The 25,990-nt window shown below is 39.4% G+C and overlaps 1 protein-coding gene across 18 annotated transcripts in view; it reads left to right on the plus strand.

The window, feature by feature from the left end:
• Positions 1-25,990, plus strand: part of CCDC88A (coiled-coil domain containing 88A) — an 81,250-nt gene that overhangs the window by 21,498 nt on the left and 33,762 nt on the right. For 17 of the 18 annotated variants that reach the window (XM_057405806.1, XM_057405808.1, XM_057405810.1 and 14 more), the window contains exons 4-14: positions 843-951; positions 7,111-7,180; positions 11,787-11,845; positions 12,603-12,686; positions 13,231-13,371; positions 14,486-14,655; positions 18,092-18,173; positions 18,688-18,846; positions 22,257-22,403; positions 23,129-23,273; positions 23,775-23,959. In XM_057405806.1, coding sequence (XP_057261789.1) covers positions 843-951; positions 7,111-7,180; positions 11,787-11,845; positions 12,603-12,686; positions 13,231-13,371; positions 14,486-14,655; positions 18,092-18,173; positions 18,688-18,846; positions 22,257-22,403; positions 23,129-23,273; positions 23,775-23,959 — 1,351 coding nt within the window. Of the gene's footprint in view, positions 1-842; positions 952-7,110; positions 7,181-7,723; positions 7,919-11,786; positions 11,846-12,602; positions 12,687-13,230; positions 13,372-14,485; positions 14,656-18,091; positions 18,174-18,687; positions 18,847-22,256; positions 22,404-23,128; positions 23,274-23,774; positions 23,960-25,990 lie in introns of those variants that run through there. The other variant, XM_057405803.1, reaches the window with a different exon arrangement.

Consider the following 25,990-nt stretch of genomic DNA (forward strand, 5'->3'; position numbering starts at 1 on the left):
ATTGTTTTCCCTGAAAAATGGTGGTTGTCACCCTGTCTTGTATGTGACTAATAACTTGGTATATTACGAGGTATTGAAAAAGGGTGACTCATCTGCATTTCCTCAGATCCTTTCTGCTTTGTGAAGGAAAAAGGGATTGGTTTCCTCTTTGAAGCCAGGGGAAAATCTGGTAGTATGGGAGAATATGTGACAATAACTCCAATTAATAATGCCTTTGTTGACAGATTTCACTGAGCTGTAAATAACTGTGAGATAATTTAGTGTGTGCTGGCATGATGGATTTCATATTGCTCATTGTTCTGAAAGTTATGTTCTGGCCTTGTGCCTCATGATAGTTAAATAGCATCATACAGCTTTCCAGTATATAGACATTCGATAATGTAGCCAGACTGAATTCTGTTATTGGTAATTGTCTGCATCAGTGAGAATGATTCCTGATGTCTGCAGTGTGTGTGCTGGGATATTTACATTACAGCTGTGCTCTGCTTTCTGTATTCTGTCAGGGAGAAGTGCAGAGCCAGAGCCACAAAAACTTTCTTCTCGTATTCATTCTCCTGTTATTGTGATGGGTGCTCCCAATTACATATTGCACTAATAGCCAAAAAGGGTGCTAAGCTGAGTAGCTCTATCAGAGACACATGTTTCAAGTTATTGTTTCTTTCTGCCTTTGGCAGTCACTTCTACAGCTCCTCCTTTACTTGCGGAGGGGAAAAAAAAGAAAAGAGGCATGGTGACGAAGACAAGAAGCTGTTATGCTGGCACATTGACTGTATCATTTGTTTTATAGAGAGCACATTAGAGATTAATGTTCAGTGTGTTTAATTTATCCTTTCTTTTTCCAGTAATCCAAAGTCTGCTAATCAGAGGATAAACAAAAAAGTGAACAACGATGCATCACTAAGGATTCAAAACCTGTCTATTTTGGTGAAACAAATAAAAACTTACTATCAGGTCAGTAGTTGTTTCTTGTATTGTGCTTTGCCTGGAATTGTTTTTGAGTATTCTTTTATAGTTATGCCTAATAACAAAAATAAGAATATTTAGAGATACTTCATGGGTGATGTATAAATCTGGTCGCGTTCTTCATCATGGTTAATTTGCAGCTATGGTAGTAGTCTGGAAACACTTGGATGTGAGCAATGATGATCTGTTTATATAATAAATATTCTGCATGTTTGAATACTCATAGTACATTAAGCACTATCGGTTGGTGTTTTTGAGTTGAAGCAAGTTTTGTGCCTATTAGAGAAGTCATCGCATGTGCATTTAGTGTTGTCATTGGAATCTTTGTAAGAGAAATGTGATGAAATTTATTGGGCTTAGAATTGATTTAATTTTCAGGAGGAAATGTCAGTGAGGTGACAATGATCAAATAGGAATTCATAGTAAATGCAGTGATGATCTAATCTAGAGCTGTAAAATGGGCATTGAATTTTTGTGTGTTTTGTGTAATAGGTAAAGAGCTGGTACCATCCCTTCTAGCCTGGAGAGAGTGGTGTACACATGGGCTCCCTGTAGTAGAATCATAGAATGATTGGGGTTGGAAGGGACCTTAAAGCTCCTCCAGCTCCAGCCCCTGCCACGGGCAGGGACCCCTTCCACTAGAGCAGCTTGCTCCAAGCTCCTGTGTCCAACCTGGCCTTGAACACTGCCAGGGATGGGGCAGCCACAGCTTCTCTGGGCACCCTGTGCCAGCGCCTCAGCACCCTCACAGGGAAGAGCTTCTGCCTAAGAGCTCATCTCAGTCTCACCTGTTCTGGCAGGTTCAAGCCATTCCCTTTGGGCTGTCCATATAGGTGCTTATCAATAGTCTGAGGTATTGTAAGACTGTTGCAAGGTAGGAATACACTGCAGATATCATCAGTATCCCTTGTAGTGTGTCCTTTAGTGCCCTTCCACACTTCTCTGCTCCTTTTTGCCAGAAGAGCCTACATCTGGGAGAAAATCTTTGATCTGCTTCTGGCAGTGCGTCATGGCAGAGCCTGCACTGATGTATGCTTTGCCTCATGTGTACACACTTAGTGTGTTTTCAGAAACTCCAAAGCACACTGAGAATTCCCAGCTGTCACTTCCTGCAGTGGTCAACCACTGTATGTCTTTCTAGCTCACACTTTACACATATGCATGCTTCACATTGTTCTTTACTTGGCAGCTACTATACGTGGATCTAAGTGCTGCTGCAAAGGCCCATATGCTTCTCTATTTCCTGATGGTAATAATTTTCAACCAGGCATTAGTGTTTCACAACTGGTCGAACACTGGCAAGATTGATCTTACTTTGAATACAAAGCATTCCCTGTGCTGCTTTGGCTTTATAGTATCAGCAGTGCTATCAGGCAGAATTGCTTGCGTTTAGGTAGCTTATCTTGGAATGACTCCAAATCTTTGTTAGAAATGTTTTATTATAGCTTTTTTAAAATAAAAAAAATATCCTTAATAAATGTTAAAATGAGGCACCAGGCCTTTAGTGGTTCAGGTTTGTCCTGCTTAAGTGTGAGCTATATGGAACTGCATACACTTTCCCCCTCTTTCCCTCCTCACTCTCTGAGGCGTGTGAGATGCCAGCCTCCCCACACAGTACAAGTGAGGCTACATGCAAGCACTGCGGGTCTGGTATTTGAGTAGGATTAAAGACATTTAGTAGCCAAACTACAACACTTGTTCAAATGTAAAATTGCTTTTTCCATGTGTTGATGGTCACTCAGCGAAGCCCACATGTGTGCAGGGAGCTTTACACATTGTGGTAGTTCACTGGGTTTGGAGAGCAGTGATGAAGGATGGGCTGTAGGCTTTGTTGCCTCTCAAGCGTAGTGCAGCCTAGCACATGGAGTGTTTCCCCACAGCCACTGTGGTTAGCAGGGTATCATAGCATGCTCAGTTTCAAGAAGGGGTCAAGTTAGTTCCTGTCACCTGTAAAATTACCCAAGGCAGAAAAGCTAGTGCCTGATGGATGCCTTGTAATCAGGCTGAGAGGCCACTCCTAGCCTGGGGTACACGTTGGCAGAGCAGAGGCGTGAGCCCTCACACCTGAGGGCTTCAGAAAGCTGTACAGGTACATTGCTATGTGCATGTTCTCAATGGGATGCCTGAGATCTGAGAGTAGTCAAACATATAAATAATGACTGTCTTGAGGTACAAGAGTAAAGAATGTCTGGAATATTGCAGTAGGAATAAGATATTAATTGTAAGGGGACTTTTAATTTTTAGCATTATGTTATCCTAACTGCTAAATCTAGAGAGAGACCTTTTTGTGGCCTTTCAGTACTTAAAAGGGGCCTGTAAGAAAGATGGGGAGAGACCTTTTAGCTGGGCCTGTTGCAATAGGATGAGGGGTGGTGGTTTAAACTAAAAGAGAGAAGATTCAGGCTGGATGTGAGAAAGAAATTCTTACAATGAGGGTGGTAAAACACTGGCACAGTTTGTCCAGCTGCACCATCTCCAGAGGCATTTCAGGCAAGGCTGGATGTGGTTCTGGGCAACCTGATCTAGTTGAAGACATCCCTGTTCATTGCAGGGAGTTGGACTAGATGAGCTTTGGATGTCCTTCCCAACCCAAACTATGCTATGAACTTTTTATTGTGAGCTTGTCCGTGCTAGTTTGTTCTATGTGTTTTTATACCACCTGTGGAAAACATTTGTTTAGCAAATTATTCCATTAGTGTGTTAAATATATTTATCAAAAAACCTGCACTTGCACAACATTGAAAATTAGAATGTTATGTGAGATTATACAAGGGTTTTGGTTCCTGTGTCAGCTTTGTTCTTCTTTGTAGTTAGGATTGCAGGTCTTTTTACCAAGGAAGCTGCTTTATTTGCTTTCAGCATCTTACTAGGTCCCAAACGAGTCTTTTGAGCCTGTAGGTGTGTGGAGGTGTTCTCAGCAGCTGATTCAGGAGAACTGATCCCCTTATAAGTTTTGGTGGGCTTGGGAGGTTTAATAGTGAGCCCCATGAGTGCTCTGTCAGCCTCATTTGGCAGATGATGTGCAAATCTTTAATAGAATAAATGCTAATGAACACTACAAGTTTGTACAAGCAGGATTCTGTAAATAGGTTTAGTTTATTTTTACAGGTTAAACAACAGTGAAATATGTGAATTTTGGGACACATGAGTTCCAATTGCAGGTTTTTAATAGAATAAACACAAATGGAGAGGAGTTGCAGCAAGCTTACTGGTGAAGTTAGCAACGTGTGACAGAAAAGGTGGTAGACATCTTTGAAGCAGGGTAAAGGTGTTGTAAGAAGAGGTGATAATGGCATTGATCCTTAGAAGATACATCTTTTGGTTACCCCTGCTTGTGCTGTGCTTCACAATAAGAAAAGCTTTATAATAATAATACATAATGATAAGCATCATGGAATTATTTGGGCTATTATAACAAAACAAAAAAGCCGCCAAGTCCCCACTTCTTAACATACGTAATTTTCATTTGTAGTATCTATAAATACTCATTGAATTCCTTATATTTTACCTGTTCTTTATTGATTTAAAACTTCCTTTGGGGCACTTCATATATGTTTTTTTTTTTGTTTGAAAATTGGCTTTGTTGAGATCTCGGGATACGAAAGTAATGTTTGAAATTCATGATGTTTGAGTAGGTCAAAGCCATTTTCTCCCTTCTCATAATGTCTAAGGTGTGTGCAATCAGAGTATGTGTTTTTCAGTCTAGTATTAATTCAGATATGATTTTTTTATGTACCCCCATTTTCAAGAAGGGGAAATTGGATGACCTGGGGAATTACAGACCGGTCAGTCTCACCTCTGTGCCTGGCAAAGTCTTGGAGCAGATTCTCCTGGAAGGCATGCTAAGGCACATGAAAATCAACAAGGTGCTTGGGGACAGCCAGCATGGCTTCACTAAGGGGAAATCCTGCCTGGCCAATGTGGTGGCCTTCTATGATGGGGCTACAGAACTGATGGACAGGGGTAGAGCAGTTGATGGCATCTACCTGGACTTGTGCAAAGCGTTGGACACTGTCCCACACGACATCCTTGTCTCTAAACTGGAGAGACATCAATTTGATGGATGGACCCCTGGGTGGATAAAGAACTGGCTGGATGGCCGCAAACAAAGAGTTGTGGTCAATGGCTCAGTGTCTGGCTGGAGACCAGTAACGAGTGGTGTCCCTCAGGGATCAGGGTTGGGACCGGTCTTGTTTAACATCTTCATTGCTGACGTGGACAGTGGGATTGAGTGTGCCCTCAGCGAGTTTGCCGATGACACCAAGCGGTGTGGTTCAGTTGATACCCTGGAGGGAAGGAATGCCATCCAGAGGGACCTCGACACGGTTGTGCGGTGGGCTGATGACAACCTCATGAAGTTTAACCATGCCAAGTGCAAGGTCCTGCACCTGGGTGGGAGCAATCCCAGGCACAGCTACAGGTTGGGCAGAGAAGAGATTCAGAGCAGCCCAAGGAGAAGGACTTGGGGGTGTTGGTTGATGAGAAAATGAACATGAGCTGGCTTCAGTGTGCGCTTGCAGCCCAGAAAGCAACCGTATCCTGGGCCGCATCCAAAGGAGCGTGACCAGCAGGGCGAAGGAGGTGATCCTGCCCCTCTACTCTGCTCTCATGAGACCTCACTTGGAGCATTGTGTGCAGTTCTGGTGTCCTCAACATAAAAAGGACATGGAACTGTTGGAAAAAGTTCAGAGGAGGCCACGGGGATGATCAGGGACTGGAGCACCTCCCATATGAAGACAGGCTGAAAAAGTTGGGGCTGTTCAGCCTGGAGAAGAGAAGCTGCGTGGAGACCTCAGAGCAGCTTCCAGTGTCTGAAGGGGGGCTATAGGGATGCTGGGGAGGGACTCTTCATTAGGGACTGTAGTGATAGGACAAGGGGTAACGGGTTAAAACTTAAAACAGGGGAGGTTTAGATTGGATGTAAGGAGGAAATTCTTTCCTGTGAGGGTGGTGAGGCACTGGAATGGGTTGCCCTGGGAGGTTGTGAATGCTCCATCCCTGGCGGTGTTCAGGGCCAGGTTGGACAGAGCCTTGGGTGCCATGGTTTAGTGTGAGGTGTCCTGCCCATGGCAAGGGGGTTGGAACTGGATGAGCATAAGGTCCTTTCCAACCCTAACTATTGTATGATTCTGTGTGTTACACTAACTGATATACAGGTATGTGTGATATTACAGGTGATAATTTCTACAGGTGTTTTCCAAGAATATTGTCATTTTTCAAATTTGGCATAAAATGAGTTGACTTTTAGGTTAGATTTTTAGTTTACAATATGACACCTAATTTGTGCCTTTTGGATATAAAAAGGGTGGTTTTGGAATACATTGCTTATGAATATGAACATTTTATCTGTTGATGAGAATGTCACTGTGGAAGAACAAAAAGCTGCTGATGGGATGGCATCTGCTGTGAATAAACATCTGGGAACAGGAGGAAGACCATTCTGCTTCAGAAGAATTAGGCTCTGTCTAGACTGGGGATTTGACCTGATTACAGCCACTACTGGCTGACAGGGGCTATGCATTGATGCAATCTATGGAATAGGTGGGCAGAGCTGCTGCTTTGAGCAAACTAAACTCTGCTTGATCATGCAAATAGGGGTTTGTACCTTTATAGTTAGGATTTTGCCAGCATAACTGCAGCAAACCCCCTACTTTTCACGTCCATGTTTTGGCAGGGCCACTGAGACAATGGACATGAAATAGGGGAAATTGATCTTTGGGACTGTAAATGGAACTGAGAGCCAATAAAATAAATCTTATATCAATGAGCCAGCAAGAGAAACATGATCACTCATAACTTAAAGGGGTTTGCTACCTTCTGAGACACGGGCTGTAGTTGACTCAAGATCTGTTAGCCAGCTCATTGCCATGAGAGGGTTTTACAATGTTGTGATGATCTTGCAAACCAGTAAAACAAGGCTTTTGTACAAGTAATTCATAGTTGTAAGTTTGGCTTGTTGTTTTTCTTTTGAATTAGAGTCCAAATAATTAAGTATTGAACATGGGTGTATTAAGACCGGAAACATTTTAAACTACTTAATGTAATACAGTGTATGTAATGTAATTTCTCTTCAGTGATGGTTAGTATTTGATGTTTGTTTTTATTCAATGCATATGATTAAAACAATATTTTAATTAACTTTTGTAGGAGAATTTGCAGCAGCTGATCATGATGTCTTTGCCAAATGTATTAATAATTGGCAAGAATCCTTTTTCTGGTAAGTTTGGTTTTAACTCAGATGAAAATTCACATACTTATTATACCATTTCACTGGAAATAGCATTCATGTAGGATTGAGCCTTTCAACAGAAGGTTGTGTAAATACTTGTAGCAAATAAGGGGTTTCATAATGATGAGTAACATTTTCTTTGTTCACACCGAGGTCCACACTTTACAATAATGTGTTCTGTCCAAACCTCAGCACTGGCTGTCATTAGGATTTATCCTGAAAGGAAGTGCATTCCCAAGCAACCAGTGAGCCACTGATACAACAAAGTATAAGTTTCATGTGTTCCCAGTTACCACACTTTCAACTTTCTTTACCTGAGCCCCCCTGAGAGAAGAGGCAGTTCAATGCATCTCACATGATCCAAGTCCTAATCCTTGTTTTTCCTTCCCCAAAACTCTCCTGCTTCTCTTGCGTCATTACCTGAAAAATATTGCAATGACCTTCTTGCTTTCTCCCCTGAACTGATACTGTCTTCTCCATGCTCCCACCTTCTCTGCTTCCAGCTCTGAGAGTTGCAATTTTCAGACCAAGAAAATTAGCCTGTGTGGACCCAGCTGACTATCCACAGCCACTTGGGAATCTCTGCACCATGCTCTCAATTCCAGAAGCACGGAGCAGACACACCTGGCCTGCATGGAGCCACTATGGATTGGGCAGAATTTATTTACTTGGGTCTAATGTGTCCCAGGTGTTCTACTTCTGATGTTCTAGCACCTCAGCAGAGAGGTTAGGAACTACTCTAACAGGCTGTGTAGCTTCCCCTGGCTGTTTTTATTCATTTAAGATGTCTTATATGCCATGCTTCTGTGTATGTGGGACAAGATTCTTCTCATGAGCAAGAAGCCCCATCTGTGTTAGTTTGCTTTTCAGTTCCAGGGTTCATAACATTGATACTTTCCATATCTCATCTGCATATATGCCATTTCTGTAGGTATCCTGATTTGTTTGATTTTTCACTTGCTGCTTTTGAATATTGCTGCTTTTGCTTCAGAGGTCACAGCCTTTTAAGTTTCTCTATGTGTAGATGCTGTAATCTGTCATATGCGCAAAGAAGTGTGAATGTGGTCTCTTCTTTTCCAAAAGCATAGAATGCATTGTGCTTTTATAGTTTGATTCCAGGCTTTCTTAAGGTTTTCAAAAGCCTTCATGGCTTTGCCTAGAAACCAGATTTAGTGGGAAAACAGATTAAAAAACCCCAGGTCATAGTATTGTTTTTGCAGTGGTATTTTTTAGTCTCTTCAAGATGCTGAAACAAAACTTGTCTTAACAATATTTTATCGTATAAGATGAAGTCTTATTTAAAATGCACTGCAAACCCCCACGGAGCTAATGCAGTATTCAGTTGTATACATAGAAATCTGTTCTTTAGTCATGAAAACAGAGGCTTCTTCCTGTTTGGGGACCTCAGCTAAGTCTATGCAGCTTTTGTGGTTTGGCAGCTCGAACCTCTGCTGGTGTATGCCCTGCTCTCCTGTGGGGATGTTACTGGATTTGTGAGAAAATACAGACTTTACTGTAGCATAGCCCACATATTGGAAAAAGAAGTGCTGTGTACACGCAGTATTCCTGAAGATGTTTCAGATTCCTGCCTGGGTTCATCAGAGTTTGATCTGAATCAGAAGGTAGACCTGGTCTCTTGGGTGCCATCCAGAACCTTTCCCCTTTGAAACTTAGGCCTGCTCTTGCAGTGTCAGCTTGAAGTGGGCCTCATCCCTACAGGGATTTTAAAGCTTTTTCCTTTGGTGGGAAGTGTAGTGAAATCAAACCTCAGTGACCTTTTCAGAGACTTGCTGTGCAAATCTGATTGCACCAAGGCCAGTCCCCATAGTAAAAGTCGATTCTCTGATAATGATTTGGATTTGGTCCACTAAAGCTTAGGCTGTAGCTGTGATTTTTCACAGGGATGTCTCCCAGTTTTCCCCCTTTGCGCTTCAGGAATGATTATTAGAGAAATGCCAGAGGATGACAAATTGCAGAAGGCCAGGGCAGGTACGATCTCAGGAAGAGAAACGTGTTTGGCTGTATCAGAGGCAGTTGGCTAACCAGGGAAAATGCAGCTAGAATGCTGGATTTGAGCTGTGGTATAAAAAAGAGGTCATTAGAGACTTGATCAGGAAACATTTCAGTGGAGCTAATTGGCAGGAAGCCAGTTGGAGGAGAGAACTGGAGGAGAAGTGCTACAGACTGTGACTGTAAATGTGAAGTTAAATTACAGAGGAAAAGGAGAAAGAAGATAACAAGGTGAATGTTCTTTAATGGGGGAAGAGGGAGGATTAAAACAAGTTTGTGTTTCTGAGGGAGCAAGCCTGAGGAGGATGGACAGCTACAGAGGGGATGGAAGTCAGGGATAAGAGTGAGTGCAAGGAAGATCAAAGGAGGACAGGGTAGGATAGGGACAAAGTTCAAGTAGCAACTTGGAGGGTGTGGGAGAGAATGATCTATTTTTGTATTTGTAATGGGGACAAAAAAAAGGGGAAGAAAACTGTAGAAGATGCTTGGTAACAGTGGGAAGCTGAGGTTGTTCCAGTATTTTGCCATGTTTCCTCAGGCAATATGGGGAGAGACATGGAAACAATATTCAGGTAGGCTTTTAAAAGGTGGTCAAGAGATGCTGAAGCAGAGTGTAAAAGGAGGAGTTCAGGGATTGCTTTAAAAAAAGGAGAAAAGAAGTGAGGAATTTATTAGGATAAATGAATGTAAGATGCGAGATGCTGGGATGGATTCCTTCAACTGCAGTATCCTGGTTAACCTTCATTGATCGAGACAGGCAGCCAGGTGGAATTCCCCTTCTTTAGCTGAAGTAGTGAGCTTCTGATGAAATATGTTCCTTGATGTTTTCTGTTTCTGTGCAAAAGGCTTCCCACCACGAGTCTTTGGGAGGCAAGAAGTCTCTATAAATGATTAAGGCTCTCCCATTTGAGCTCATGTTCTTTGTAACCTATTTACTTGACAAACCTCTTTTGGAAAACTTAAAAGTTCCATGTTCATAGGGATTATACACACTTCCCTCTAACAAAAGCAGGTTCAGTCAGTCTTGAAATATACTTAATATTATAATGCACACAGAACTGGAGCCATAAGGAAGGTGGAGAAGCTTAGCATTTATCTTTCATCTCTGCTTTACGGCAGCAGGCTTGACTCTTCACTGAAAGCTAGTAATAAACATTGAGTTTTATGTCCTTTTAGGTGTTTTCTTGATTTCTTTTTAATTTCCACTTTTGATCAAGATTGCCTCATATCTGTAACTTTTTGAGAAGGACTTGACATTTAATTCACTAGCAAAATACTGTGGATCAAAGCAAAAGACAATTTACTTGTGAGTGAATAGTTACATCTATCTCATGTGGAGGTTCATCCAAAATAGCCTTAGTTGACAAGTGTAGAAAAAGATTGCAAGTTGCCATTTCAGAAAGAAGGTTCTGATGAGTTTTCTTTTTGATGCTTATAATCATCATAGAATCAACTAGGTTGGAAAAGACCTTTAAGATCATTGAGTCCAACCATTACCCCTTGCGATCATTGGAGATCATCTGTGATTACCAGCTGTGTCCTTCAAAAGAAGGGACTTCAGTAACTTAGATCAGGTTCCAGAATGACTGTGAATACTTTATTATATGCTAGACATTCGCTGTTTGGTATTTGGACTGAGTGTGACTCTTGGTATCAGGAGTAGTTATACCAGCTGTGTCACAGAGTTTTGCAGAACAGAAGTCAGGTTTCTAGCCAGACTCAGCATTATTATATTTGAGAGCGTAGCTTTTGTCTGGTTAGCTAACAGGAAAATAAACTACTGGCTGAAACTCGGATTATATTGGAGAAAGGATCCTGTTAGGATCTTTTTATTCCTAGATAGCCACATGGATAGTGTTTTCTGTTTCAGTAAAGCTAAATGATATGTGAGCATATAGAATTTAATTCCAACCAGCCCAAGCTATTTTGCCATCCTTAAATTGGTTGCTTTATGGCATTTACATTCTAGATACAGCATATATGTAGTAGCAAGATGAGGATGTTTCAAATGTAAAAAGTAAGAAACATCTTCACTATAATCTGTAAACGGAGTCCTTTAACTTAAGCTTCTTTAGGAGATTAAGATGCTTAAAGCCAGATGTGGAAATATATTTTGATTTTTAGATGTGCAGATTCTAATACAGCTTTAAAAATAATTCAAATGAACTCATCACCCAACTCTTACAGCCTGGGGGTGTCAGATAATTGAAGTACTTGTTAGAACTATCTTGAGATATCTGAGATTACAGTTGAAAACGTGATTGTAGGTCTCCAGAGCACTTCTGAAAATGTCACTCACAACTTCTGCCTTACAAAGGGCTGAAATGCTGTGGGTTTTTCCACTTAAAGATGTTATGGCTGTTAAGCTGTTTGTTAACACTGAAAGTTGGCAGTCGAATGGCAAAAAGGACTGAGTTGAAAGCTGGCAAAATGGGGTTTTATTCATCTTTTTGCTTTCTAAACTAGGTTATCATAAGTTACATGAAAATAAAGAGAAAACCTGGTGTTTTCTGAGGGGTAGGGCAGGAAGCTCAAATTCCTAGTTTACGCCTACCATTTTCTTACAGTTCTGTTTTCCTCTTAGAGCCAGGTACCGAAGAAATAAAAAAACTCCTTCTGCTTTTACTTGGTTGTGCAGTTCAGGTAAGTTTAATGATGTTGATGTCTGTGTGAAATAGTTTTAAGTGTTACAGATCTCTTTTCGTACTATTTTAATGCTTTGACTTTCCTTTCTGTATTGGTACTATTGCCTTCCTGGAAAATACAGATCTTACAGTTAAAACGGCTACAGCATCTCATGTTTTATTGTACAAATATAGCAAACTGTATGTACAATTTCTAATAGTTATTAATTGATTAATTGTAATACTGTTATTTACCTGATGCCATAAGGAAAGGAAGAAAATGGTAAAGTATTACTTCCAGTTATCTTACTGATAAATCTTACTAATAGTGTTTCTCGTATTTAATGAACTTTTTGGATGAGCTGATGTTCTTATTAGGGAAATTTGTACCATTTAACTAATTAAAGTGAAAAAATAGAGCCAGTTATATGTTCATAACAACTTAAATAATTGAGTACTAAAGGAGGACACTGAAAAAATTCCTGTGGAACTCACTGTCATAAAATGTGAACAAGTAGCTATTTTAAGAAATCTCTTCCTTGCCCCATTTCAATATCTGTTTTTTCTTTATCATTTTGGTAGTGTTGAAAGTTATAATTACTGTAACACGGCATCAAACAAGTATTTAGTGGTCTACAAGATTACTGGATAATAATTCAGTAATGTGATATTGTGTCAGCTTTATTATTTTAGCTCTTAGATATGCAAAGGAAGAATGAAAATACTCACAGGTATATATGTAAAAATGTATATAAAATAGATGTCTTTATTTTTAGTGTCAGAAAAAGGAAGAATTTATTGAAAGAATCCAAGGTCTGGATTTTGACACTAGAGCAGCTGTTGCAGCCCATATTCAAGAGGTATATTGGGGTTTTCTGTGCTTTTAACTTATTTGGAGGTGGAATATTGTGTTGTAGGAAGATGAATTACATTTGTTCAAAACCAAGTAAATCAAGTATGTGATTTGTATACCAAGTGGTTTTAGTAAGCCAAAAATGCCTTCATTTTTTAACGTGGTTCACAGAAACATTTCATGATTGAGGGGTTTTTGGCCTACATTGTTAAAGCAGGACCAGGGAGCAAGTTTGTTGCTCCAAGAAATTCTTATTGTAGTTTAGTGAATTTGTCATGTGCAAATTTATTTATAAAGTATACTTCTAATCCCATGTATGTGCTGTGTAATAGATACTAAGTCATAGTCACCTTTTGCTTCTCATTTTGCTAGAAGTACAAGGTGCTACTTTGAAGTATTCCATTACCTACAGTTTAATCTATTTTAAATGGTTTTCCATACCTTGTCTAGAGAGCTTAACCCATAAAGTTTCAGCCTTATTTTCTTTATGCTTCCTTTCTGTCTCATAATTTAAAGAGAATGGTTTTTCTCTTCCATTTCATTCCGTGCAGGTAACTCATAATCAGGAAAATGTTTTTGATCTCCAGTGGATGGATGTCATTGTACTGACACAAGAGTATGTTGAACCTCTCTTGAAAAATATGGCATTACATTTAAAAAGGCTTATAGATGAAAGAGATGAGCACTCAGAGGTATGGATGTGGTTTTTTTTGCTTAAGAGAAGTATCAGAAATTCTTCTAAGATGATCCAGCTTACCACTTTTATAACTAATAGTTTAATATGTGTTCTGCTAGCATATATAAGCAAGGATTCCTTACTGCCAGAAAGCTGTTTCAGGTAGAGTTGGTGAGCATACTAGTTGTTGAATACTGTGACATACTCTGAAAGGTCATAGCAGATGATCTTCTCCATGTAACCAGAGTCTGTAACAACTTCAAATAACCTTCCTCTGTAGCTAGAAACAGAAAATCCAAAGCTGTATCAGCTGAACTTTCCAGGAATCACTAAACAGTTTGCAAGCCATTCACTGAAAGATGTCTGTCACATTACTGTATCCTGTTATACAGGTTTGAACTGGAGCAGGATCCATACTAGGAGAAGGAGCTTTTACAAGCTTATCATGTGGTACAGTCACTGTTCTGTGTGAGAATCAAGAAACAGAAGTGTATTAAATAAAACCTGCAATTTATGGTGGTCCCAGTAGAGTGTGGATATGTTCATGTTCCAGTTATTCCAAATATTCCTTTGACATCAACTGTCTGTGCAGTTCACAGCCTTAATGAGTAAAACAGAAACTGGACAGTGAGGCCAGACAATGTGTGGTAATGCTTTTCTGCAACAAAAAGGAAAAGTAACTTTAAAACACAAGAGATCTTCATATTAGGATAACACCTTTATTTATAGGATGAACTAGGAATATTCCTATAGGGCTGATACTTTACTCATTTGGCAAGGATGCTGTTGCTCACTGAACACAGTTTCTTTAGAGATACATGTTTATCCTCATGTCCAAGGAATTCATGCCCTTTCATGACCAAATCCATTCTGACCACTGATAGTTTTGTGGACTTAAAAGGCGAAATATGAGTAGTTTAAGAACAGTCAAATGGTACTGTTAGAGGTGTTTGCTTTTGATTTGCTTTAGGAACAGAGGTGTGTTTTAGGGCTTCTGACTTCTTCTAGGGCAAAACTTTTCCATTATTCTTTGATTAATTGAGGCAGTGAATTATGGCAGTTTCTGACATTAAAGGCTCTCTGAATGCAGTTTTGTATTGCTTTATCTCTTTATTTTTAAAACTCCTTAGACTATCATAGAACTCTCGGAAGAACGGGACTGTCTCCGTTTCCTACCTCACGCATCGGCAGCACAATCACCTTGTGGATCTCCTGGCATGAAGCGCACTGAAAGCAGACAGCACCTCTCAGTAGAGCTAGCAGATGCCAAAGCAAAGATAAGAAGGCTTAGGCAAGAGCTGTGAGTACATGTACATCACAGGAGTGTGTTCAGAATGACAGGGGTTTAAATGTTGTTTATTTCACACAGTAGTAGTTCCCTCTAGACAAATCCTTCGTTCTTTCAGGTGTTAAATTACAGTTTTAAATGCTTTTTTTTTTGTTTACTGCACCCCAGGAAGCATAGTTTATAATGTGAACATATCTGGGGACCAGTGTGACAAATGCAACTTTTCATCTGTGTTTGTCTTAATTTGTCTTATGAATTATATTAATGTTTTAACCATAAACACATGGAAATCAGTGAACTGGTGCTGTGCTAATTTTGTGCCTTTTGTACTCTGAACTGACTGTGTTTGAGCAATCCCTTGAGCATGTTACAATGCAGTACTGAGCTCTTTGTTCTACATAAACTGTTTGTCTTTTAGAAATACGGCTAATCTAATGCAGCCTTGCCTCTTCTCTTACATATTGCCTCCATATTGTTGTTTCAGAGGCAAGTTCTTTGTGCTTCCTCTGTTGTTCATTACCATTAATGACTGTCTGACTGTAGTTTTAATGTATCTGTGTATATATATGCTTCTAAGACAATAGCTCTGCACTTGAGGCAGTTATGGGGTGACACTCAAGAACAATTACATGGGCAGGCAGGTAGGGACTGAAAGCAAGAGATGTGTCTTCAGCATTCCAGGATTAGTGACAAAAACATCCTTTTTAAAAGGAGATTGTGCTGTAGCGATTCCTGATCAGCAGCATGATTGAGTTACCTGTTTCTTGTTGGAAATAGAGTAAGAAATAGTCATCTGTGGTTCATTCATGGTTTATGAAACATCTTCACTTGTTGCAGATAGGAAGAATTTATCATTTATTTCCTGTCCCCCATCTCTTTGTTTCTTTCTGTGTAGAAGATCCCTTGTCTGCACAACACTTGTTTGCTCATGTCCTTCAGTGCTGTTTCACTCTACAGAGAAAACTGTAGAGTGCCATGCCCCTTTACAGAGAAAAATGAAAGAAAGAAAGGGAATTCTGCCAACCAAACTCCTCTGAATCTCTTGACCCACTGCAAACCCGGATGCAGTGAAACAGACCTTAAGTTTACTGGCAGGGGTGGTCATTTATGTTTAAGGAATATATAGTTTGTAAAAGGAGTAAATTCTATAGCTTGGGTCAGTTACGGTTTCTTAGTTTCCAGCTTTTACATTCATCCAGTTAAGGGCTTGCCCTCTTTTCCTACTGATGGTGACCTCTTAGCTAGGGGTATATTCCCCTCCTTCACCTCATCCAAGTGAAAAATTAGTCCCGTTGTAACAAAGGTCTTTGTTTTTCACATTTTCATTGAAACCTCCTTTTATCCCTGGTATTTTATTGAAGAAAGCTAGTTCAGTAAGTGGGTACTTACTCTGTCTTCATAGTCTTGAAACAAATCTGAGCAGTAGTGAAGCGTTAGAGAACAATAACTGTCAAGTGGAGAACCTGTTTCTCCCTATAGCAATATGTAATGTTGTTTTAGCAGAAGTCTGTGCAATCTGAACTTAAAATACAAACATCACATCTGAAGAGATTCAGTATGTAAAACAGCTGGATATAGTTTAGAAACAGCATAAATAAAGAGATTTTTCTTTCAATCCATCATATCTCATGGAGAGAGGAAACTGGTAGAATTAAATGGAAAGTTGAAGGTAGCAGAAGTCAATTACCAGCTCACTGGTCTGCTCTTAGCAGCGTTTGTGATCAGATCATCTCTAGCTGGCTGGGTTAAGTATCTGGTTGATTTACTCAGAGCATCCCCTTCCCCCACTACATCCTGGTCTTCATGAAGAATAGAGGACAAAAAGATAGGGCTCTTTTTTTTCCTGATGTCTGTATTATTATGTGTCTACTGAAATGAGCCCGCCCAGGATATTCTATAAACAGCTGCACCAAGAAAATTAGTGAAAAAATTGCTGTTATTAGTTTGATTGACAGTTAATAGATAGCCTAAACACTGCACACTGCTATGCTCTGTATAATTTAGTACAATCCTCTCTAGTCTGGAGCTGAAGCATGCAATTAGGGCACCAGTGATGGCTCAGAACATCTCACATTTTGCACTCTACTTGAATTCAGTTCATAAATAAATTTCCTTTATGCATAGCAGTATATTTAAAATACTAGACTTTGATGAATTAACTTCTGTATGTGGCATTTGGTATTAAATGCTGAGTGGATTTGATAAATTTAAAATTAGATTCATTCCAGAGTTGAAAATGTTCAGCTGAAAACCTATTTATAATCTGGTTTTGGCAATGAACCTGGTTTAAGAGGCACTGCAGCTAATACAGTTTCATACAAAGGGTCTGTAAAGATGGTTCTTTCAGTTGGATGCAAAACAGCTATTTGAGGCTTGTAATAGAGAAACTCCAGAACTGGAAATTGCACACCTAATTTTCTATATTGCATCCTGTGTCTTTCTGTGGAGAACAACAATACAGGAATATGGATGTTAATAGGAAAGTTACAGTGATCTAACATAGCAGAGAATACATTTGTATTCCTGTATGGTTTCTGAACACCGATGCAGAGGGAAAGCTCTGGTATCTGGTGTGCACAGTCAGCTATGCATAGATGAACCTTTGTATACTTGGAGGCTGTCAAGAAACATAATTCATGGTGAGATTTGGCTCATTTTTAAAAACAACTGGTCTAGTTTTGTTTAAAACAAATATATTTTTCATTAGTATGGTGACTTTTAGATTGTATTGTATGCTTCAGTCCATTAAATTCTCTTATTTCCTCCTTTTTGTTTCATATTTGTATTCCAGAACATTAAATAATACAGTAACATGTTTGACTATGCAGTCTATCTTTGATAGATCTGAACTATTGGATATGGCAGGTTTTTTCAACAGTGAATACTGGTTGTTGTGAGGTGTGAGGTGCAGTTGAACTTTGAACACTGGGTATTCCATGTCTTTGAGAGAATTAAATATTTCCTTTGCACTTAGTGATTCATGAGCTCATTTGTTGAGTATTGAGAAGCTGAAAGTGAAGAATTAGTCCTGTAAAAGTTGTAGGATTCTATGTTTTTCTTATTACAGAGATCTCCATAGACTAAAACAGACACCGTGGTGTTTCCATAAAATTGAAATGCATCAAGCATTTCATAAAACTAAGGTTGTGAAGTTCCTCATTCTTTTAATGGATAAAGGCATCTGAAAACCTTCATTCTTCTCCCTAGGAAAAATAACAAGAATCTAAAGGTGCTTTGTGAGTTGGCTTTAGCTGCTCTGTGACAGGGTGTATCAGCGGTCACTGTCTGGTTCTCCTGGGAAATATTTGGACCTTTTCACTGTATATTTTGAAATTAGCCTAAGCTGAACCCAGGACACTCACAAATCCTAGTGTTTTGTTGTCAAATGAGATGATGTTTAACCACGTTTTGCAGTTACATCCAACTGGTTTGTGTTTTCTCTTTTAAGTGAGGAAAAGACTGAGCAGTTGCTTGACTGTAAGCAGGAGCTTGAGCAGATGGAAGCTGAACTAAAGAGACTTCAGCAAGAGGTACAGGGTTTGCAGATGTATTGTTTAATAAAAAAAGGGGGAGAAAAAAGTGGCCACCACCAGAACAATTCCCCTTCCTCCCCCCCCCTTCTTTGTCTTAGAAAGTATGTTTTCATGCATTTCTTCATTTTGCACTCTGAACATCAAATCATAGAGTGGCTTGGGTTGGAAGGAACCTTAAGGTCATCCAGTTCCAATCTCCTGCCATGTGCAGGGACACCTTGCACTGAACCACGTCACCCAACACTCCATCCAGCCTGGCCTGGAACACTGCCAGGTGTGGGGCATTCACGACTTCTTTGGGCAACCCATTCTAGTGCCTTACCACCCTCACAGTAAAGAACTATTCCTTATATCTAACTTATAAAATACACGTTTTTTTCTTTACCCTTGTCAGTATTAATGTATATCCCCCTGCATTACCCCAGCTTAAGTACTGAAGCAAACATATTACCCCTCAGCGTGTACTGCCCAGTATTCTTGCCTTTAATTTCTGTGTTTTTGTATTTTCTAGAATATGAATTTACTCTCAGATGCCCGTTCTGCCCGAGTGTATAGAGATGAATTAGATGCCCTTCGTGAGAAGGCAATTCGAGTCGACAAGCTTGAAAGTGAAGTCGGCCGCTATAAAGAGAGGCTGCATGATATTGAGTTCTACAAAGCTAGAGTGGAGGTATAGTAAGGAAAAAACCCACTGAATAACCATCATTTTGTGTTCGGTCTGGCTTTCTCAAAGTTATTTTGATGACTGAAACATTGGGATGTAAAAACGACATCACAGCTTCTGGCTCTGGGATGTATGATAGTCAGTCTTTGTGATAAGTAACAGTTTTTAGGGAAGAGTCCCTGTGTCTAATGGCATGCAGTCTAATTTGAAGTCAGCAGTATTCACCCTAGCTCTAAGCCAGCAAGATCAGTAGGAGCCTCTGTTTAGGATATTGAGAAATCCAAGAAGGAATTACTTAAAATTAGGCTATAAATGTGATAATTCATTTCTCCTCTTGCGGGTCTTCTAAGAGAAGGTAATTTTCCAAGTGTTGAGGAAATAGTGGCTGTACATATAAATAAGCGTAGGATGACTGCATTCCATGGGTAAAATATACTAAAAAGACATACACTGATACCAGCCAAGAGGCACCTACAGTTCTGTCATGAATTAGGAGTTTAGGAAACCAGTCATCAGCATGCAGGATTTTATCAGGCCGTAATTCTGCCTGTAAATGGCCAAATTGTTGGGTGAATGTCAAGGCGGCAGAATTTGTGAAAGAAACATTTGTGGAAGTCAAAACTAATGTAAGTTTAAAGGCATTTTCAAGGTGGTTATTGAAAAAAAGAAACTCTTAGAAAACCTGGAAGAACTCGAAACGAATGCTTGTTGGAAAAATGTTATGTTTCCTAGATGTAGTTGCTGAGATACTGGTATGAAGCCCTTTCTTCAGAGTCAAAAAGACTGAAAAGCAAACCCAAGATAGTAGGCTAGGTTGTGGCATGGAATATTTGTACATAACTTCTTCATTTAATGTGGCCCCTTGGATTAGGACCTGGATAGGATCGCAGACGTTCATTCAGTTCTTCTGCTTTAAGCATGGTATTTTTTATATACCCATTCCCCTCCAAATAAAAGCTTGGTGCTAACCAGGGCTTTAGGACCTGAGTGATGAGGTGTCCACAGCCTTTTATAGCAGCTTTTTACAGCAGCCTTTCATACTTTAATGATGGCTTTACCAGTTCTGAATACAGTTCTGAATTCTGTGTTTTCTCTGCACCTTCCAGTGTAGGAACTCCAAAGCAACACCTCAACATTGTGATCTGTGATAACCTCCAGATTCTCTTCCCACTGAACTACTGCCTAGACATGATACAATATCCCCAATGATCTAGTAATTGCATCTGAAAAATGTCATAATACTAATGACCAATGATAGAGCATCCTCTAGAATGAGTTGAAACCTTTAATGAATGTATACTTCATATGTCACAGCATAAAATAGCTACTACTGATACAAGCTGATGAGAAGGGGAAGACTGCAAAGCAAAACCCAAATATTTTTGATGTTCAATGTAGATCCTTCATCTAAAATTTCTAGTGGCTTTATTGAGAAATAATGCATACCAAGCAACATGGGAATTACTTGTTTTTTATGGAAAATTAGATGGAGAGTTTTTCCAAGGGAACTGCAGTGTAAAAAAAGCTAACAATGGAGTGTACTGAGAGATGGGTGCATGGTGCAGGTCAAGATGTTGTTTGAGGTTGTTAAAATGTCATGGTTCCCAAGGCTTTTAGTATTTTCAAGATGACCTATTCTTAGCCTTGTTTGTGGACATTAATTTTACCATCTTACTATGTAATGTGAAATGATCTGATGAAATTGGAAGAAGCTTTCTCAAGATATACCAAATACATACCTCAGTAGCTGTCACTGAAGCCTCCATTCTTAGGAGGCTCCAAATCTGCCCTCACACACCACTTAAAAACACGGGCTGGGAACCACATTCCAGCTGTGGATCTTTTCTCAGTGCTCGACATACTTTAAACAAGATGTTGCTATTCAGCACGAGCTCAGTGATAAAGGTCCAGTGCTGTGATTTATGTTCCCAAATTTCCTCAAAGTTTGTTGGCTGTTACCTACATGATGCAGTAGTTTAGCGTACCTGGGGCTGTTGGAAAATCAGGTACTCTTGAGTGGTAAGCATTAGCATGAGCTTAATAATGCATCTTAGAACACCTTTGTGTAGGAGCTACTTGAAAACCATCTTGCATGAATGACTTTCTAAGTCGTGATTGTATCTACTACTGTTGTAAGAGGGACTGAATGCATATGTTTAAAAAACCCAGTAAAGGAAAAGAGAGTAGTGTACAGGATTTGAAATCACTGAAAACATGTCGAAACTGTAAAAACCCCCTAAAATTTGTTTACATGTTTCACAGCTTTTAAGCTCTGATTTTTCAAGCATGCTTGAATGGAGACAGATGTTAATTAGTTGGGTTTGCTTCATAATAATAATTATAAGTTAATATTTGTGTAGGGAGGAGTATGAAGGATAAATATTTATGTGTTCTATTCACTGATCTTTATTTCAGAGTTTGCAGCTGAAGTGTGAAAAGTTGTCTTTAGATCATGAGTAAAATTGCCAGCTATATGTTTTTAGCCAATATTATTTTCATCAGATGTCATTTAAAAAATCCTCTATGTACATAAATCAAAGCCGTTTGGGACCTTTGATTGTGGTTGTATTTTAAGAACACGGTTGCATTTCAGCATCATGTCCTGACTTTGGGCTTAAGTAAGTTGTAAAGCTGATTTATGACCTATAGAAAAATTACTCTCAAGTTTTATCCTCCATAGCCTGCAAATCAAAGACTAAGGAGTTCAGTGTGATAAGATAAATTAGGGACTGAGAAGGAGTATCTCCATCCACCTCCAGTCTTTGACAGTGGCCAATAGCAGATGCTTAGAGGAGAATAAAAGGAAAGGGCAAGCACTTGATGGTGCTTTCCTGTTGTGCTCTCCAGCCTCCAGCTTAGGAAAATCACGCTCAGAGGTGGTACTTTGGGGCTTTCTGCCCTTCTCTTGCATGAGTTAGGTAACTTAACTCTCATACATGTAAGCCTTTTACATCTACACAATAATGTAGCAACAAGCTCCACAATTCAGTTCAGTGGTGTGTGAAGTAATTCTGTTTGTTTGAGCCTGACACCTGTAATTTATATTTGATGTCAGTCTTTTGCTTAGCTGTAGTCCATATATGTGCAATACATCTTTCCAGATCACATCTCAAATCACAGACATACTTATGGTTTGATTGATGAACACCTTACTTATTCCTGTGTGCTTTAGGGACTATTTAATTTCTCTTAAATTATGTATAATTTACTTTTAATGAAGATTTCATAATTTAGTTATGTGAAATTGCTTTAAATATGGGGGCTTTATTTAAATAGTCTGCTACAGCTTCCAAATAAATCTTACAGCATTAGCGCAAGCTTTCTAAGGCTAGTTATCAGTTATGATGTGTATCAGCCTTTGTGTGGAAAGGAAATACTTCTGTTGTGAGTTTTTTCTTGTTGCTTAATTCCTGCAGGAGTTAAAGGAAGACAATCAAGTGTTGCTAGAAACAAAGACAATGTTGGAAGACCAGTTAGAGGGGACCCGAGCCCGTTCTGATAAATTACACGAGTTAGAAAAAGAGAATCTACAGTTAAAAGCTAAATTACATGATATGGAGATGGTAAGTGGAGGATGGCAGAGACAACTGATACGCATTGAATTTCATATCCATTTTTAATAGAAGGAACTTCCAGTCCCAATAGTGGGAGAGAGGAGGAAGGAATGTCTTGATTTACTATAACAATTTATAGAGAAGGAAAAATTGCAAAAGCAGTATCTTCCTAAAGGCAAGACAGTGCGTAATAGCTAAAATATGATGATAAGAGTTACAGAGACTCATTAGTAAATATGACAGGATCCATTGGTTTTTTATGTGAAGATAGTGTGTTGTCACTTAAATACTTGGATGCAAGAGGTTATTCAGATTTCAAATGCTGGCAGTATAGTGACATATTTATCAGAAGGTTATTCCCAAAATGATTTCTGGGTTTAACCAGTTCTACTCCAAAAAGTAAATATGCTAATATATAACATCAATTTGATATATTACATATTATAATAAATACATTATCATGTATACTTTGTATGCTTTCTTTGCTGATAGTTGCAGAGAAGTGAACTTTGAAAAAGAAACAAGTAATCATTGCCATAGGTTCTGCTAAATAGAGGTTCTTCTCTGTGTAATTTTCTCTGCTAGTTGCAAGTTCTCCATACTTTTTCACTCCCTGTGTGTCAGGACACCAGAAAATGCACTTTTGCTTTTCTCTGTGGCATTCTTGATACTAAAATACTCTGTGTGTGTTGAGACATACTTTTTTTAATGTTACATGTGAAATACCTTTTAAGGAGCGTGATATGGACAGGAAGAAGATTGAGGAACTCATGGAGGAAAATATGACTCTAGAAATGGCCCAGAAACAAAGTATGGATGAATCATTGCATCTTGGCTGGGAACTTGAACAGATAAATAGGACTACTGAACTTTCTGAAGGTAAACCTAGTAATACTTGCAACTTCATAGATAAAATAGAAAACTTGGAAGCTCATTTAAGGTCCTGGATTCTGCAACACAGATCTTAAGTTATCTTGCTTTACTATTCTCCAAGTTAAAAAAGACTTTTTAAGGCTTTTCAGAGTAATTGTTTGCAGAGGTAGCTATGGCAAGAGTTTTGAACCTTCCAGCACAGCGTGCTTGGTCATTCATTGGATCCAGACAAATTATTTGTGGAAATGTAGAGATATATCCTCAGTTGCAGGAGACAAATCTCTGCTGTAATGAAGAGCATCAGGATGAGTAGAACATTTTTGTGCATGCATCTACAGTGTTAACTGTTGGGTGAGGAGGGTGGGTCATTAATCCTGACTAGCCCTATTCACCAAGAGTGCATTGGAGGACTGTTAAAAGCTTCAGCCCCCTAAGCCTAAAACTGAAAAGTCCCAAGAATTCGAGGTAATAAGTAATCTTTTTTTTAATGGCGTTTTTCTCTTACAGTGCCACAGAAATCACTTGGTCATGAAGTGAATGAACTGACATCAAGCAGGTTACTGAAGTTGGAAATGGAAAACCAAAGTTTGCTGAAGACAGTGGAAGAACTACAAAGTGCAGTGGGTTCAGTAGAAGGCAGTAGCTCAAGGATCCTGAAAATGGAAAAAGAAAACCAAAGACTTAGCAAAAAGGTAATAATCAGTGCCTGGTTTGAACTGTGTATGAGTTACTTGATGCTGCTTGCTGTTTTATGAATTGCTGTTGGTTTAGGTAAAGTATTAATGGAGCCTGAATAGTGTTTGTAAGTTTATGGTAAAAAAAGAAAACCACCTCAGAGGTTTTTGTGTTTTCTGGGTAAGGTTTTTCATTGATGTAAGTCTGTGACCATTTTATTCAGAATGGTGTTACACCATTGGGGAAAAAATCACTGACATATTGGGGACATGATAAGTAATGAAAGTATTTTAAGATACTTGATAACCTTATATTAATTTCTGTAATTATTGAGTAGGGGAAATTATGTGCGTAGGGGTGAAGGGTGATAAGGCTAAATGGAAAACTTGGTCATGTATCCTCATTCATAACTGAGAAAGTGAGAAGATGGGCCAGGGAACTGATGAGCAAGTGAATTAGAGGAGTTTGTCAGATATATCTGTGCTGATCTACAATATTTTACTCTCCAAATTATCTGTATCAAGTAGAGTCATTTAGTGATATTTATAGAGAATAAAAAATGGGAATTAATTGCAGCGGAGTGAAATGAAATAGCTTTTTCTTCAGCAATATTTCAGATGTTAGACTATTCTTGGAGCGGGAAAGAGATCATTAAAAATCCTAAATTGAAGGAAATCCCTCATGTATTCCATGCTCCTGTGCTTTTCCTGATTTCTTAACAACATGGTGGGTTTTGCAGCGGCCTCTGTGATGCTTTGGGTTTCTGCGCAGTACCGGAATGAAGCTAGGAGTGTGCAAAAGAGGGAATAGGTATATATAAGATGTAGGTATATAATGTACAAGAAAAGTTGGGGCTGTTCAGCTGGAGAAGCTGCGTGGAGACCTCAGAACAGTTTCCAGTGTCTGAAGGGGACTCCAAGGATGCTGGAGAGGAACTCTTCATCAGAGACTGTAGTGATAGGACAAGGGGTGATGGGTTCACACTGAAACAGGGGAAGTTCAGGTTGGAGATAAGGAAGAAGTTCTTTATTGTGAGGGTGCTGAGGCACTGGAATGGGTTGCCCAGAGAAGCTGTGGTTGCTGCCCCATCCCTGGTAGCGTTCAAGGCCAGGTTGGGCAGAGTCTTGGGTGACATGGCTTAGTGTGAGATGTCCCTGCCCATGGTAGGGGGTTGGAACCGGGTGATCTTAAGGTCCTTTTCAACCCAAACCATTCTCTGATTCTATAGAAGCAAGCAATAGTAGATTCTTGTGATTTTCTGACACTGTTCCTACCACTCTGGATGTCTGGCAATGTGTCCTTTTCCTCACTTGCCCCTAGAAACAGTGTTCTGAATGGTGATCAATTCAGCAGAAAGCTTGAAGTAGAACAAAATGTGTTCTGAATCCTGTGCACATAGTCTGCTTCTGTCTTCTCCTTTGCAAAAAACAGTGAAAGTGCCAATATCCCTATAAAATGTGCACTGGCCTGCTAAGCAAGGGACCAGGGACATCTGAGTTTGAGGGGAAGAAGGAGAGGGAAGCAGAAGACTGGTCAAACATTAGTATTCTCATCTCAAGAGAAGGATTTCATTCAGGTTCCAGCCTAATTGTTGCCATGCTTTTTGCAAGTTCCATTCTGCTACCTTTTGTGATTTTATTTCTCTGTATTCTTTAGCAGCAATATAATGCATGATTCAGATAACTTGTTTCGAAATGTGTTCCCCTGCCTGGGAGCTGAGTTATGTCTGAACTCCTCTAGGATCGGGTAATGCATCAATGGACTTGAGTTAGCATATGACCCTTCCAGCAGATGATTCTTTAAAAATACAATGTGTCTGTTGCTTTTAAGCGACTAATTACAACTTATACCTGAGAGAAAAATCACACTTGTCTATTTTCACTTATGAGCAGTTTTTGTTGTCTGGCAGCTTTGCAGGCTGGAACCATTCGCCAGAGCAAACCTCTGTGTTTAATTCCCAAGGAATCATCATAGTATCTCTTGAAAGAGTTAAGTAAAATTAAACACTCAACCCTTGTCAGTTAAAAGGGACTTGGAGGAGCAGTTCA

This window comes from Pezoporus wallicus, unplaced genomic scaffold (assembly GCF_028554395.1).
Source record: "Pezoporus wallicus isolate ANWC-B61680 ecotype Strahan unplaced genomic scaffold, APGP_CSIRO_Pwel_v1 contig_6714, whole genome shotgun sequence".
Classification (NCBI taxonomy): Eukaryota; Metazoa; Chordata; class Aves; order Psittaciformes; family Psittacidae; genus Pezoporus; species Pezoporus wallicus.